Raw genomic sequence first — 18,677 nt, 5'->3', positions numbered from 1 at the left:
ATTGTCTAAGTAGAGCTTACACACAAACGATTTATATCTCATTGACACATCACTACATACAGAATGTAATAGGTATTTCAATATCTCACGCATATATATATATAAATTTTCGTATAACAATAACATTTTAATTAGATATCTAATTTGATTCTAAGAACTCTACGTTATTTCTTCGTGTAAACTATTAGTTTGTGGACTACTATTTCGTAAGTACAGATTGCACAGCTTTTATATGATGCAAATATTGTCACGATGTGACAGCTCTAGAGCGCCATATTGGATTAAGAAATGATAAAGATTTCAATTTTGAAACTTTTTGATGTTCTTGGAATAAACTCTACTTCACAGATACGTATTAATGCGTATATTTTAATCCTGGAAAAAGATTTTCGAATCTGTAAAAGAGGAAAAAATTGTTATACAAAAATTATATGGTTTAGTTAGTAATACAGGCAGCTTTAGGATCCCCTTAAGGACTTCATTTTAAATGAAGTTTTTTTTACAAAATTTCGTCGAAATCGAGGTTTTCGGAAGTTCATATTTTCGAATTTCATATTTTCGAATCTATAAGATTCAGAGAAAAAAATTATATAATTAAAGTTGCACAATATGAAAAAGGCTATCATATAGCAACAATAATGTTTGTCTAGGTAGACGCGCTTCGGAGATTTCAACTTAATTTTTAAAATGGAATTATATGAGATGATTTTTTTTATGTCCAAGTTCTGCATGGAGCTGAGGGAGGGAACGTAGCAGGAACCGAATTTCTAATCGATTTGATCGCGTCCAAATTCCGAATCATAAAGAAGCTGTAGGGAAGGAGCGACGCAAACTGGGAGGCATTTCGCTTCGTTCGCTCCATTTCCTGGAGCTCTCGAGGAGCCAAGGGTGGGGAAAATGAAGTGGAAATTTCTCTCATAGTCAACGCCGCTGAGCACTCACGAGTCAAACGCACTAATTTAAAGAGTGCAAACTGGGTCAGTGTGCCACGAAGGCGCACTTTAACGCCAGACATGTCGGTGCATTCGTGTGTTCTGCCTTTTCACATGGAACTTAATCCACGTGACCGGGGAGAGAACCAAGTGCAATCACGGGAGGACTAGGGGTGAATATAAGGAAAGTTAACCGAATAAACAAGGCAGAATTTTACAATAATAATAATATGATTAAAAAAAGAAAATGGAGGTTAATACATTTTTCTTTAAGATAAAGTTAGATCATAATTATACACAATACAACTTTCTTGATTCGTTATGTTTAACATATGCTTGTACGCATGTATGTGCGTGAGTGTGTAACGCAGGCGTTACATCGAGTGCGGAGGATTTGGAAAGGGAGTGTTCAGTCTCAATTGAGATGAAATTACAAAGATGACGCTCCTGTTTTAATTCAGTCATTAATTAATGTGACTGAGAAGAAGTCTCATTTATATCAAATAAGATCTTGAGCGCGTGGATGGTTGATCGCAGCGTGATGATCGCGAGTCTGTATTCGAGGCTACAAGGAGATGATCCACTATTTTGTTGTAAGAAATAAACATGCCATATTGTATTAAGCGCAAAGTTATTTTAAACATATCACAATCCGAACAAAACATAGGCCCGAGTCAGAACAAGATGACAAGACAACCTCCAGGACTTTATGAGAAAATTTTGAAATAGCGATCACAACCCAAACAGCTTTTGGTCCTTCGAGGACCGGATTTCGGCTTTGGATCTCACACGAGATTAGGAAGTGCTACAAGAACTTTCGCGATATTACATGGTGATTGAGTGCAAATCGGGATATGAACTTAACAAATCTGATGTTTTAACTATTGAACTTTTCGGATATATCTCAATTTCGAGAAGCCTCGAAATCGGATACAATAACGTACAAAAGAGTGAAAGAGACAAAGATACAAGAATCATATCACGAGATAACACGAACAGTAATGATTATATATGAAGACTATTTTCTTTCAGGTGCTATCTATGTGTAAGATACGTGTGTTTGCGTACATATATGTATATAATAAGAAGGCATTTTCGATATTCGGTAATTGAAGGAGGTTCTATTCAATACCAGCGTTCATAATTTTGATATATCTTATCCTATGTAATCTTTGGTCTGTGTCAATATCCTATAAAATAGCAGTATCGATGAAATCTCGTACAAACACGTGGTCAGGTTAAGATTTAGAATATTCATTTCACACGATTTAGAACATTCTTATCTAGATGGATATAATCGAGAGATTATATCGCAAGATATAGCAAACTCGTTTACTAAAATTCGAGCCTTTCTTTGAGTGGTTTGATGACGTACAGTCAACAAATTGAGAACGTGATACTAGAGGAAGATGAGATAACAGTGGCTAAACAAGAACGTGAGCAATTCGAGGCATTATATTTCTAATTAATCACACGAGCACGGATTATCGTGTAAGAAACAGGATGAGCTCGAGAAAGTCAAGTTACAATACAAGAAGTTACAAATGTCTGTAATGAATCGCAGGTGGGAATAAAATTACCAGTTATTAGACTGCCAGAATTTGATGGTTCTCCTGAACGTTGAATAAAATTTAGAGATAAGTTTCAATCGATGATTGATGATAATCGGACCTTAACAAAAATCCAAAAATTTTATTCCTTGGAATCTGCTAATACCGGGGAATTATGCACGAATTATCGAAGCTCATTTCAAATTATTCATTATATGAACAACCTTGAAAGAGCGTTTTGAAGATCAGAAGGCATTGTCGCACTATCATGTACGAGGTTTATCCGAACTTTCTGTAATGAATGATAAAATTCTGATGGGCGAAGAATTCGCACATCATTGCGTCAATTGATTAACCAAGTAAAATTATCTTCTAGCGTTGAAGAATCTAGGTGAAGGTGTTGATTATGGGGATAATCTGATGGAGTATTTACTCTCCCCGAAATTAGATGCATATTCCAAACGAGAATACGAGAAGAAAGTATTGCAACTATCGGAAAAATCGAAATTTAAGGAGATTATAGAATTTTTGAATGCACATTACAAATATCTCGAGCACAATAATATCAACAAGCAAAATGTCATGAATAAGGACATGCTAGCATCTATGAAGACATTAAAATTTCGAACGAACAAGTCGGCGTTGCACAAAAAACGAGTCTGAGCTGCAAAAACAACATCTATCATTGTGGAGAATTTCTCAAGCTTCCAACGCAATCAAAAATTAATGAAATTCAAAGGCATTAGTTATGCTTTAATTGTTTGAGACTTAATCATCAAAATAAGGACTGTACATCGGGTTATTGCAAGAAATGTACGAAGAAGCATAACACATTACCACACCGTAAAGAATCGTAAGTGTCAGTGAAGACTAACACAACTATGGACACAAATCTAATCAGCAAGGAAGATGCTAAACGAAACGTTTCGTGTAATTACACATTTACGGACGGAGATGCCAGTAATATTAGCGACGGAGATAGTCAGTGTGGGAAGAATCACAGAGTAATTTATGAGATTGCAGAGCTTTATTGGATGGAAAATCTTAATCACACTTTGTAACGCAGAATTTATGCGATCAATTGAATCTGGATGTCTCAATCAATCAACCTCTACCAGGGCTTGGTAATCAGCAAACTTGAATAACAAGATTGAGCTCAGATTCAAATCCAAATATAATGCTTACGGCGCGAAGATAATTTGCTTGGTGATTAGAAATATCATAGGCCACATGCCAAATATATCAATTGATTTATCCAGCCTGAAGATGCCTAAGAATCTTACTCTAGCAGACCTTCAGTTCCATCAGCCAAGGCAGATCGACTTGCTCGTAGATGCTGAATATTGTTGGAATATCCTTTGTGTGGGTCAGATGACCACAGGGCCATCACTCCCTATCATGCAAAAAATGAAGCTTGGATGGGGTGAATGAACTTTTAATTCTCTCTTCAAACAGAAGTTAACCCAAGAAATATTGCAATGCAGTAACAAACAACAGCATCCAACAGCTGCATGATCAAGTTGTAAGATTTTGGGAGCTAGAGAAATGCTAGTAGCTAGTAAGGATTAAATGAGAAAATTCAAGATGTGAAGATTTCTGTGTTATTATGATTCGTAATGAATCAGGCAGATTTATAGTGATTCCTTTTCGAGAAAATCTTCTAGCTTTTGGCAAATTGAGAGAGAAAGCTCAATGAAGATTACTAGCCTTAGAGAAAAGATAACATTCTGATCCATCTTTATTGGATGAATATAGAAAATTCATATGTGAATACGAAACATCAGAATACATATGTCAAGAATTCCTCAGAGTATCCACAGGGATTGAAGCTGCATGCTATCTTCCGCATCATGCAGTCAGGAAAGAGAGTAGCACTACAACTAGATAGCTCAGGATAGTGTTTAACGGCTCTGCTAAAACTACATTTGGTCTGTCGATCAACGATGTGTAATAAACGTCAGAGAAGATTATATTTTTTCGATTCTGTTGAGGTTTTGCAAAATTGTAATATTTGCTGACATTAAGCAAATGTATCGCCCAATACTTATTAAAGAGGATCAACACGAATTTCAACGAATTTTCTGGAAATATGAGGACTCTACAGAAATCGAGAAGTATCAGCTCAATACAATTACTTATGGAATGATATTAGCTCCCTATTTAGCTATTAGATGTCTACAACAAATAGCAAGGAACGTTGATTGTCCAATCAATGTCATATTGCATGCAAGCAATGTAATATTGCATGATTTTTATATGGATGACTTTCTATTTGGATCAGAATCAGTTCAAGAGGCTCAAGAACTGAAACAGATTGTGTTCAAGTTATTAAGTGATTATGAACTTAGAAACTGGGCGAGCAATCAGGAAGATATCGTGCATTCCAACACAGATGAGTCATGTCAACTTCCTCTGAGTGATATAAAGGATACAAAGACCTTAAGACTATTATGGAATCCAGAGAAGGAGAAACCTCTCCTAGGTTTTGTACTAAATATTACCATATCAGACAAGATTACAAAACGAATGATCTTGTCTACAACCGCATGCATTTTTGATCCATTTGGATTGATCGTTCTCATCATTCTGACAGCAAATTAATATTTCAGCGATTGTCGCAATTAAAGATAAGATGGGACGAACTGTTGCCGCAAGCATTACGCACCACATGGAAACATCTGTTTAGATTGTTAGGGTGTTTTTGTATTTTTATGGCTTCTCTAGAGACAAAAACACCCTAACACTCTAAATAGAGATAATAGCTACAACATAAATAAAATATGGAAAACTAGAAATTTTCCCGGTTATAAGACCGATTTCGCCCATCTCCTCCCTCCCCTTCATCCACAATTCTCTTCTTTCCACTTCAACAAATAACATAATATAAAAAGGAACGACCCGGAGGAATAGCTCAGTATCAGGCTGCTCCTCGTTCTGATGAAGTGAATTGCAAAGTTCATAAAACGTTGACATTCCAAGAACGGAGGAAATCCGCGAAATCGCATAATCTTTATATAAAAAGCACTCATAGAAGCCTCAAGAATATTAAGGAATATCAATATTTTTGGTGCGACTCGACGATTGTTCTATGTTATATTTCTGCGGAACTAGGTAGATGGACGACATTCGTCGCAAATCGAACTGCGGATTAAGAGATAATCAATAAGAATTGGCGCCATATACCAACAAACGAAAATCCAACAGACTTAGCTTCCCGTGGAGTCAGTTATGGAATTACAGATTTCGACTCTGTGGTGAAATGTACCACATTGGCTGTAGAAGGATATTTATTCGTAGCTTAAGCTAACCAATTCATTATACCTGATATACCTGATATATCGAAGAAGAAATGGAAACTAGTTATTGGTTTAGTACTTACTAACATCTCTGAGGAATTTGGTCAACGTTTTTCATCATTTACACATATATGCAGAGTATAAGTACTACGTATAAGTACTACGTTTCAGTGGAAATAGTCATAAACCGCAATCTATATGTGAACACGGAACTTTATCAGTGAAGGAGCTCCAGACGAGTGAATATTGATTGTTAAAATTAGCCCAACATCAAGACTTTAGCTTGGAAATATTTAGTCTTCAAGAAAATCATAACATGCCAAGGAAGAGCCCCCTGATAAACTTGCAACCATTTTTAGATGAAATGGGTTGTCTCAGGGTGGGCAGTAGAATTCGCAATGACTCAATTTGTTTGAACAACGGCATTTGTTGATTGTATCTTATAGAAACATCGCATAACGAATAGTTGAACGAGAACACCTTCGTTGCTACACGCTCTCAGTTAGTATAAGCACCTTTGAGAACTTTGAGAACTAGATTTGGATTACATCCGGAAAGAGCTTCATCAAGAAAATATTGCACAGATGTGTAAAATGTTCCGTGCCAATCCAGTGTCTTCGTCCTACAGGATGGATGACGTCGCTAAGGCTAGGATTACTTTTTCTCAGGTGTCGGACTATGCTGGTCCGTTTTACATCCGCGACAGGATTCGCAGCAAAACAATTACAAAATTTTACCTTTGCGTTTTTGTATGCTTTTCTATGAAAGCAATGCATTTCGAATTGGCTATGAGTACTCAGGCTTTTCTGAACTTTTTGAAACGGTTCATCGCGCGAAGAGAGTAATGCCAAGTTATTTACAGCTTGACAATGGAATCAATTTCATTGGTGCTGCTAATCGAATTAAGCGCTATACTCAGAAGTATATACAGCGCTATATACAGAAGTAAATCACACAACTACTAAGTACGAGATTTCTTAGATCAGGATCAAATTACATGGCATAATATTCCATTCTATGCTCCATTTCAGTGAATTGTGAGAAAGTGTGGTCTGCGAAATATCTTTTGAGATGCATTTTTGCTGATGTACCATTAACATATGAAGAGCTATACACAATGTTAATACAGATTGAATTCGCTATATTAAATTTCTGACCGCTATTTCCTCTGTCTTCTGATCCTAATGATCTCTCTTACACTTGTTCATTTCCTTATTGGAGATTCTTTAATGATTTTGCCACAACAAAATTTTCAGGATTCAATTGCAATCGATTTAATATATATGAAAGGTTTTAACAAGTGATTCAACATTTTTTCTGGATGGACGATGAAATGTTGAATATTTACATCAGCTATCCGATATAAATAACCAGTCCAACCAGACAATTCAATTGAACCTGGAATGGTCTTACGAAAGGATAAAATAGCTCCTATACAATGACGGTTAAGACGTATTGAAGCAGTTCACCATGGCAAGATTATTCGAGTGATTATTGTAAGAACGTCCACAAAGAGCATTTAAAAACCTGTATCTAAGATTTGTTTTTTATCCATCGAAGAATCCAAGACTTCAACTCTGATTGTAACGAAACCATTGTTTTCAATACTAAGGATTGTCTAATTCATCATCTATTTATTCACTTACATTTTTTTGTTATATTTCTCATGCAGGATTACTTGTAATAAATATTTTAATTATTGATGTTACTTAATCACAAGCAGTACCGTTTATTTCAGATTGTTTACTCTTGATTCCTGTTTAGTTATATTGGAAGCTTTCAGAATTCTAAGCTTCCAAGGTGGGCGACATGTTTGATCTCAGTTGAGACCAGACAGTTGGCAATTAGAAGGATTTAATTTAATTAAATTTAATTTATTTGTGCATCATTAATAAAAAAACAAAAACATACAACATACAGAGTTAAACGAGAAAAAAATTTAGTGCACAAAATGATGAGGCACCAGCAAAGTCTGCTGTCTAATACTTACCAGAAAATAAGAGTAAAGAATTACAGAATAAGAAAAATTTTCATAGCACTTTCTCACAATCACAAAAGCGAAACGTAAAACATAAATTACAATATAGTACAAAAAGTTGGATTACAGAATATAAAAACGTAACATAACATAACATAGAATAAATTTAAAATACATTAATATTGAAAATTGAAATGATACGAGACTGAAATACAATAATAGTGTGCAAGTAGCAAAAAAAATCGGTAGCGCTCAAAGTAGTGTGGGAAGGTTGAAGACAACGCAGATGCGAGAGAGAACGTTTATGATCATGGGAGATTCAGCGCTTCGTAAAAAATAAGATATACAATACGATCGTGCGAAAAGAGGAAAAGGAGAGGGAAGAGGATGGCGCTCCTGTTCGTTTAGTTTAGTCGTTGTGACTGAGAAAAGATCACTCATGTATATCGATTAAGTAAAGTAAGATCCTGAGCGCTTGCGTGGTCGCAGCGTGATCGCGAGTCTGTATTCTAGGCTACAAGGAGACGGTCATGTCTGCTATTCTGTTGTAAGAAATAAACGTGCCATATTGTATCAAAGTTATTTTAAACATATCATATTCCGAACAAAACCATTCCGAACAAAACGTAGTGCCGAGCCAAAGTAAGGTGACAAGGCAACCTCCAGGACTTTATGAGAAAATTCTAAGATACGCTACAGCGTGTTCAAACAAGGAGTGAATTAAATTTGAGGGAATTTATATGGTTGGAAAGAAAATGGATTGATGGGAATGAGAGTTGTACGGAAATCGAAAAGAGACAGATGGATCCTTCGATGCGGATTATCACCCAATCGTTGGAAGAAGGACATGTTCCGATAACTGATTGGCGTTATGAAAAAGGAGGGAAAAAGCAGAAGTATAATCCATCAATTTGGATGAGACGAATTAAAGAGATGGAGACGGGAGATTCCTCCAGTCGGGGATGGTGGTACTGGATGAAACAGGGGAGGGACTGGATGGGAAGAGGTCATTGAAAAAATCTGGAGACGGGTTAGAGATGGGCGAGTAAGAAATTTCTAGATACGGCGATTGAGTCGAGGCCGGCGCGGTGGTTGAACTAGCGAAGATTTTCTATGTTCTTGGGAGTTTTCGACGGTGATAGAGTGAACATGGTCGATGCGTCGGCGCGTATTATTAATTCCCGCGAGGCGACGAGGGGTGAAAGTACTGCGAGGACGCATTAAAAATTTATTTGTTTTTAAAAAGGGGAAGAGGGCTTGCGGGGATACTGTAAGATCAAAGACTTACTACTTAGTGATTGTGATGTGTGAGATGCCAGAGACTGTCAAATGTGGGAGTGCTGCCGTTTATTTCGTGGATTCGCTCGATCCGTGCCGTTGAACTTATATTGATAGAACGGGTTACTGTTTGCATTGATTCTAATCACTAGGGAAAAGATCTTCGAGAATCGGATGAAGCCTTTTTCAAAGGTCCCGACACAACTTTCGCCTCTGGGAATTCTTCTCGAGGGAACTGCGGTTTTTATGCTAATCTCCTCCCTCGGGTTCGGATTGGTGGAATAAGTTTTGTTAACTAGTAATAGGATTTTTTTTCGCTCCAGATTGATCGAGATTCGAGATACGTTCTGGGAAAGAAGAGAATGTTGAGTGGACTCTGTAGAGTGTAAGCAAGTATCATCTTAAACTTTATGGCGCTTTTCACTAAAATTATATACGAGGAGTATGTTAAGAAAGCGCATGTGCAATCGGCACTGATCCACCAAATGATCCGTCCCCAGAAGTGACACGTCACGATTTTACGATAGCGGACTCGTGAGAATCATCCGCAATAGTACTGAGGAGGATCTCAAAACTATTAATTTTTTTGTATCTCTAACTAAATATTCTAATATTATACATAATTAGAGAAATTATATTACGTAAAAAAAAATTATATAGTCTCAGTTTAAAAAACATTGATCTTAAAATCTCCGAAGCGCTTCCATCTACAAACAAAAATTATTATCGTTATATGATAGTCCTCTTTGTCGTGCATTTTATTACACAAATTTTCCTCTGAATTTTATAGATTCGAAGATATTTAAGATGGTAACAGTTATCGAGACACTTTGTATATGTAGGAAAATAATATAAAAATTATATTTTCTGAAATATCTCCTCTATATTTATACATTTGAATGTTGCATGCTCATATTTTATTGATTTGCGCAGACTTATTTTAATGCTTTTGTTAATTATTTATATCTTATTAACTTTTGAATTACGCAGTTTTTGTGAGCATATTTATTGTAGCATAAAGTATTAATTCTTATTAGCGAAATAATAGTTTCTGACAAAACTTAATTTAATTATGTGTAGATAAAATATTGCTGTACAACATGCTGAAGAGAAAAAACACTAGAATATCCCATTACTTAGAAATTACTAAAAGAAATGCACGGCTTTTTACAAAACTTGTTTTGACACTTTACGTTAGCACCGGCCTAACATGTACAATAGCAACATTCTCAGCAGTATTAATTTACTACTTAATGATATAATACTTATACTCTTATACCTATACTATATATACGATCGTTCCGAAATACATATCAAAGTATTTATTATACATACGCGTTGATAACAGATTAAAATAATGATTACGAAGTCACAATTGGTCTCTGTTTACAAATAAATTTACAAATGCAGTGTTACGTATAGGTATGCGATAAGTAGAGACTTGTAGCCGGAATGTTTGTATGGGGAGGGGTTTTCAGCATGATATGTTTCAGAGCCCCACAGCTCTAGGTGGTGTCCCTCCAAGAGATCCTGCCTCTCATTTGACCAGACGCAGGCACAGCACGAGCCTGATATTCCTCACTAACCAGGTACATCCTTCCCTCCTATAGCCTCGATACACCGAGTCCAATTGTTGAGATTCTCGTTCATACGAGCTTCTGACTAGTTAATAACGCGCGAGATATAATAAGAGAAAATTTCTTGGAGAGCTCTCCTTTAATTATCTATAATCTTGTATATTCAGTATATCATTCTTGATATAGAATATTACGGATGAACTAAAGTTGCAGCAGAAAAAATAATTTTGCAGAACAGTAAAAAGAAGAGATCATTCAGAACAAATTATTACGAAAAATTAATACATAACATTTTGTCATCTTTTTTGGAAACTTATAATTGAAAAATTTCTTTTTACTTGGATATGAAATGATTTTAGCTGGTGCAATTTTATCTTATTTCTTAAGGCTAGATGTACACGAATTTCTCGATAGAATCGCTTCTTTGATACGTGTTACCTGGAATGATCAGGCCAGCTTACACAAGACAATATAATCTCACGATAATCGTGCTTGATATATTTTTGCATTGAATGTGCATCTATGATTTTTAGCGAGCTTATCCGTTATGCGTCAGATGTCACGATGTATTTGATTTACACTTTTCCTCGTTTTATATACAGTGCGTCTTATTTTAATTTATCCAGTCGGTTTTCTCAAAATCCTTAAGTTTAAGATGAAAATGTTTCAAACAAAAAGTTTTATGGCTTCAAGGGAGAAAGAAGTTGGTGATCTTAGTTGACTAGAAGATATTCTTAAATCAAGATCTTGAAGTTAGTTACAAGAATACGTAGTAAAAAATGGGGGATTTCATTAAAAAAATTTTAAATAACCTTGAGGACATCTTATCAAGGTTAACTAATAGCGTTTTTTAGTGGCAGAACTGGTGCGCATTCAATGCACATTAAAACTGTTGTACATTAATCTAATCTGAATAAAAGTAAGATATGTCACTTAATAAAATATCCAATGTATATTTTATCAAATAGCACAATAAAATTTATTGAGGATTTTGCAGTTTAATTCGTTTATATATTTTTATTAAACGTACATCTTTACGTTGATTTGTGTACAAAGACTTTAAAGTGCACTGAATGCGCTTTGTCAATGAAAAATACTATAAGAGGTTACCAATTTCTTTCCTCCTTGATGCCATATAATTGGCATGAAACATTTTCGTCTTAAACTTAAGCATTTTGAGAAAACCGACTAAATTAAACTAGGTAAATTAAAAAGGACATCCTGTACGTATATATGCGCACGCACACAACACACACACAACACACACACACACACACACACACACACACACACACACACACACACACACATTTATATATGGGTCTCATGTTAACTGAATTATCTGCGTGCCTAAAAATCAATGCAATGAAAATAAATCAATCAATGATACAAGACATAAAAGATTAATAAATCAAATTAGTAAAATAAAAGAGCTACAAACCAAAGCTCTTGCTAAATTTATAGCCCTGAATGTTCAGTGTTAAAAATTTAATGTAATATAGTTCATTACGATAATTCTATATAAATTCTTGTTGAGAACAGGCCTCCATCCTTGAATTATTATAACAGGAATTTATTTTAGTGATTACTGTATGCATGTCTTAAGCCGAACATATTGTTAAACCGACATATGCGAATTTACAATTTTCTTTCATACAGTAATGCGTTACTGATTTAATACTGAGAAAAATATCTCATCGAAGGATCAAAATATTTGTTTATTGTAGTACATTAAATTTATAGCTGTACATCTTGCTCTGACTCGTAGCCTTTTATTTTACTGACGAAAATAAATGTTCAAGGTCTAAAATAATTCGTATATGAATGTACTTTCGAAAGAAACGCTTTTTGAAGAATCCAATATGAAAGATCCAATATGGTGCCGAGAAGCGATGAACATATGCCAATTTAACACTTTCTTAATTAAACCATTGTTTTCATCTAGTTGTTCTTAAACTTTAAAGATTTAATAATAAGTATAGGGTTATAAGTCAAGCAAGGTTTTAATGCTGAGTTATTATGAAACAAAAATTTATTATAACAAATGTTTCGACCCTAATTGAATCATTCTCAATGTTGAAATTAATACAATTTTAAATAAGTCGTTGATTTCAAATTATGTTGAAATCAACGACTTATTTAAAAAACAATAACTTGTCAATACTTATGATAAGATTTATCTTCTACCTATTATTAATTTTATAAATTATTTGAGCCTTTTTTATATTATTTTTCAGAGATTTAAATTCTGTAACCTTTAATTCTATTTTTTTAAACATCAAGCTCTCAAAGAGATCCTAAGCCGTCTGTATTACCGACTAATCAATAATTTTTGCTAACAAATATTTTTTTCTTTTTCACAGATTCGAAAATTTTTTTCCAGGATTAAAGTATATGCATTAATACGTGTTTGTGAAGCGAAGTTTATGTTGAGAAAGACCAAAAATTTTGAAAATTTTGAAATTAATATAGTTTTTATCATTTCTTAATGTAACATCCCTGAAGCTGTCAAGTGACAACATTTGCTTGATACGAAAGTTTTGCAACTTGTACTTACGAAGTAATTCATATACAGATAGTTTGCACGAACGTCGAGTTCTTAGAATTAGACGCTTCATCGCGACGAATTTATTATACGAAATTGACATGAATGTGCAATCATAAACTGCGTATATCATAGGTTGTGTGAGGTATTGATGTAGTATATAAAAACATGTCGATGCGCGGCGTATGGCACTTCCTGGAGTCATCTCTGATGACTTCGTCGAAGTTCAAGCTTCGCTTTAAGATCCCCTTAAATATCCTATTAGTTAAAAGCTTGATGTTTAAAGGTGCTATGCCTTTTCGTACTGATGCTCTCATTTTAGCGTCAAAACAGATCACGTGATAAAAATTGACGAATATCAAGCGTCAATCACGTGATCTATTTTAACGCTAAAAATGAGCGTCGAGCGTCGGCATGAAAAACTATCTTGAGAGAATAGAATCCTAATCGTTTTCAAGCATTTCAAGTAAATTAGGATTAGTATATAATGCACAGGGATTTAATCAAGAAGAGGCGTATTTTCGTTCCGATACTACGTATTTGATTAGGAGTGTTTCGAGCTGTGACGTCATAAATAGATACCACTCGAAAATATTTCACTACCACTACGAAAACACCAAAAATATACGTGTGTTATTTGGGAAAAATTAATATGTGTGTGTGGGGTGCGTGCGCGCGCGCGCGCGCGCGTGTGTGCGTGTTAATATTTTAAATTTCGTGTTCTATTACAATAAAAAGTATCTAAAACGCAGTTTTCGCAGTATTTCGTAGCTGTGACAAATTTCTTAATCTGAATAAACGTCTTTAACGATAGATTTTCTGATATCTGGATATGGCCAATATCCTGGCATGTACTAATCAATATTCAGGATTATGTTATCCATTACTTCACTTGCAGCAGCGAGTTCGAATGATAACTTTCCCACCCAAACAGGCAATCGCAAATTTCGCCGGTTTGAGTGTGGATCTTACCAAGCTAAACGCGTTAACATCGGTGACATCACAATCACAAATCAAAATGGTGGTGATTACTTCTAGTTGGTCGTGATTGGTTAACGAAAATACGCCTAAAGTGTCGCATATAATGTTCATCGCTTTTCAACTCCAACGCTATTGGATCCATCATATTAGAGTTTTAAAAATGTTTTTAAAAAAATATATGCATGTACGAATAATTTGAAGCATTGAATGTTTATTTTTGTTGCGCTGATTTTTGGGTACGCAAGTGATCTGATTGACATAAAACGACTCATACATATAAAATGTTCCATTTTAATTGCTCCAAGCAAATATCTTGAAAAATACGTAAAATATGAAAAAAATATTTCAGACGAAAGCGAAACGGTTTTAAGGAGAACGTATTTTGGTTATATTGTTTTTCTTTTAGATGGAGGCATTAAAAAGATATCACCTCCACTTTTTAAAATGGAATTATATGATTTTTTACATAATATGATTCCTCTCATCATTCTGTAAATAAGAATGTTAAGATAGAGATGTAAAAAAATCAGTAGTTTATGAAATATATTATATTTTATTCTAGCACATATTTGTGGCACATTATGGCATAAAATTCCTGATAGCAAAATATTAGCAATTTGAGCGCAAATTGGCAGCAAACTTGATCAGATTTTGATATCAAAAACCGTAACCATCTGTGTCCGCATTTGACTATAGATTTGTCGATAAAATCTGCTGACGTGCTTTGCTGACAAAAACTGAGCAGAATCTGTTGACATAATCTGATATACAGGGTGTCTCTTAAGAAGGGTCGGAGTCATATTGGGGGCGGAGAATAGATCAAAGGGAACAAAAAATTCTTATACTATTTTGAGATACGCTGTAGTTTTCGAATTAGAAAAGAAAACGTCTAAACCAATATGCGATTAAGCCGTGTCACAAATTCATAGGACGGCCCACACGAGTGGCGGCAGCGGCGGCGCGCAGGGAAAGGGAAGTAGCGCTTCGTTATCTAGCACAGCCTGATATGGCCTATGTGTTTCGCCGCATCGCGCCTACACTATCCAAAAATGTTATTTTAGTAAAGTTTTTTTTATCAATCATATTATTTAGCACGATTAAATACATTTTAATACAATTATAGATATGTTAAACAATGTAATTAATTAGAGCATGCAAAGCGTATACTTCGTCGCGATACCTTTCTTGCTTTATTATACGATGTTTCAATTTAATTACGCTTCGAGACTCACTTCGTCGGCGCTATCGCGTCGTTTTACGCTATATTTAATCGGAGTTTTATTTTTTGATATGTTAATGCATGTACTCTTGAAATTATAATATAAGCTCGCATAGATAGCCGCTACATTATAAATCAGATGTAATTTTTCTATATATGTATAATGATGCATTTGACTGAGATTTTTTTTCACATGTTTCTTGTTTCACACGTTTAACAAGTTTGTACACCATTGTACACAAAAATGTTCTTAAATTTTATTAAGTTTAATGTTCACTGACAAATAAAATTTATTTTCTGTCACTGAAAAGATTATTTATGTATTATACGTTTATGAGATGTTTAAGTTTGTAAACTAAAGTAAACTAAAAATGTAGTAAACTTAAATGTATTGAAAAACACTAATTGAAAATTGAGTGTTTTAGTTTATTTTCATTAAACTATCAAATTTAATGCCCATCGTTATATTAAAAAAATTCGTTATATTAAAAAAATCTGTAACAAAGAAAGGAACTCAACTGTCTCTGTCTGATTTTAATGAGTATGTTATTCTCCAGACAAAAATAAGCGACACGCGTTTTTTTTTTTATATGTGCTCATACGTACTTTTAAAAGGTGAAACACTCCTTGGAAAAAAAAAATGATTTTTCTCTTTTGTTGTGAATATCATTGAAAAAATCGGAAAAAAAAATTTTCTTTCGAAGCGAATGTCGCTGAAACTGTAAGAAATAGAAAAAAATTTTCAGAAAATAGAATGGCGTCGTATAATAAAGCAAGCGGAAAGGTATCGCAACGATCAGCATACGCTTTGCGTAATGCATGCTCTAATTAATTACATCGCTTAACATATCTATAATTGTATTAAAAAAATATATTTAATCGTGCTAAATAACGTGATTGATAAGAAAAACTTCACTAAAATAACATTTTTGGATAGTGTAGGCGCGATGCGGCGAAATTCAGGATCGCCATGCCAGGCTGTGCTAGGCAACGAAGCGCTTCCGTCTCCCTGCGCGCCGCCGCTGCCGCCACTCGAGTGTGGGCCGTCCTACGAATTCGCGCGGCGCGGCTTAACCGCATATTGGCTTAGACATTTCCTTTTCTAATTCAAAAACTACAGCGAGATCTCAAAATAGTATAAGAATTTTTTGTTCCCTTTGATCCATTCTCCGCCCCCAATGTGGCTCCAACCCATCTTAAGAGACACCCTGTATATATATATATATTATATGATTAATTTTTTAAATTTTTTATGAAAGTTATACTAGCATTTAGGGTTTTTAATTGGTTGTGCCGCTATATTTATGCGCAATACAACACCTTGTCTTATTCCATCATGCAAAAACCAAGCAGAGCCTCCTGATATAATCTGACGGCAGCAAAAATCAGCAAGATCTGTCATTTTCATTTAAATTGATCTGGTTTCTTATAAGAAATTTTGCATACATATATATAAACGATTATATATAATTTCCTAGACATAACGATCATCAAAAACGACTATGAAAACGGTTATTTATTTAGAATTTGACTGGTATCACAAATCAATCTTTTCAGATAGATGTGAGACTTGAAATTATTTATCTGTATACCTTATGGCTAAAAAAAAAGACATAGTGATGAGCATGACAGAGCAATACTATTTTCAGATCTTACATTCCATCAAAAAAATTTTAAACTCATAATTAACACATTATTAAAAAGTGATTATCTGGTGGAATTTATTTTTGAAACAATTTTCGCAAGATTAAAATATTTATTCTTTAAACGTAATTCTATGGAGACTGAATTAGATATTTCTAATAATACAATAATAAATAGTATAGAAAAGGTTCTTTGATTTTTGATACTATAATTCGACAAATGTGGAAAAATTTATAATTATTTGTAGAAACGAAAACCTGAAACCATTTAAACCATAAAACATAAAATCATTAAAATCTAAAAGCATTTTTTAGTAAAGTAACAATAAATTAAATAAATTTATAAAAGTATAAAAAAAGATGTTCTCCCAAAGAATTCGAACAAAAATGTTATATATAAAATTGAGTATAAAAATTGCGATACAATTTATAAGATCAAACAGATATTTATTAGATCAAACAAGTAGGAAATTAAGTACAAGAATTGTAGAACATCGCAATCACATAAATTGGAATACAAATAGCCAATCTGTTATCACGGATCACAGATTGGAATACAATCACGAATTGGGAGAACGTCAAAATACTTGATTCAGAAAGAACATTAAATAAACGGTTAATATCTGAGAAAATATCTATACATATGTAAAAAAAATGGATTTTACTTTCGGTTTGATATAGATGAACTACATCATGGTTATGCATATGTTGAATAATTTATATTTTATATAAATTTATATAATATATAATTTATATAATTTAGATATAATTTATATTTTAAGATTGAGGGATAATAAATTTACTTCATAATTTTATGTAATATTAATGCGACATTTAAAATTTTGATTTGTTGTTTAGATTTTCTTTTTAACTCACTAATTCATTTATTAATTTATATTTGTAACTTTTACAATGAGTGATTATAAATTACTATGTAATTTTATGTATAATGTTAATGCGACGCGTTAAATTTTGAATTTTTCTAGATTTTCTTTTTGACTTCTTTAACTCTGTAATATTAAATTATATTTTAAATTATTACAATAATTTTCTATTCTTATATTTATTATATCTATGATATGACAATATATATGTTAAATATGTTACATACATTATATATATTAAAATCAGCAACCTAATACGAATGTACTATCCTTATATTTTATATTTATTATGACTATTGTTTTCTATCGACCTTTGTCAATTTAAACGTTTCGTTAGACATATTCATTACTCCAAATGGCTTGGACGGAATTCAAACAAATCTACATAAAATGTATCATAAAATGTGATTAGTTGTAAATATTAATATATCATCCAAAGTTTCATGATGAGATTGATCGTGTGGGTGAGTTACTCATTACTTTATTGATTGAATTTAAATATCTTAAGTATATAAATTTAAATAGATTACACTACAATTTTGGCAATTTGCGAGTGACTCTACCTTCAATCTAACTATTCGTGAAATCTAGTATGGATTAAGAAGATTGCTGATGAAAATTCCAAAGAGAATCGAAATGTTCAAGGTGTTTCAAGATTTCAAATAAAGATGATATCAACGCTTCGTATGGATTTATCTGTTAAATGACAAATTTATTTATTAAAAATTTGTAAAAATTTTATTGCGCCGCTCTCTTCGCGCTGACTCTCATTAACCCAGATTTAGTTCGTTTTT

General features: G+C 33.6%; 1 protein-coding gene across 1 annotated transcript in view; it reads left to right on the top strand.

Moving 5' to 3' along the window:
- The window catches only part of LOC108693471 (DEP domain-containing protein 5), a 70,592-nt gene that overhangs the window by 38,648 nt on the left and 13,267 nt on the right, over positions 1–18,677 (top strand). The window contains 1 exon segment of the mRNA XM_018202445.1: positions 10,528–10,623. Coding sequence (XP_018057934.1) covers positions 10,528–10,623 — 96 coding nt within the window.

This window comes from Atta colombica, unplaced genomic scaffold, assembly GCF_001594045.1.
Source record: "Atta colombica isolate Treedump-2 unplaced genomic scaffold, Acol1.0 scaffold9, whole genome shotgun sequence".
Classification (NCBI taxonomy): domain Eukaryota; kingdom Metazoa; phylum Arthropoda; class Insecta; order Hymenoptera; family Formicidae; genus Atta; species Atta colombica.
Note: the sequence above shows the minus strand (reverse complement) of the source record. Positions and strands in the feature narration are given on the sequence as shown.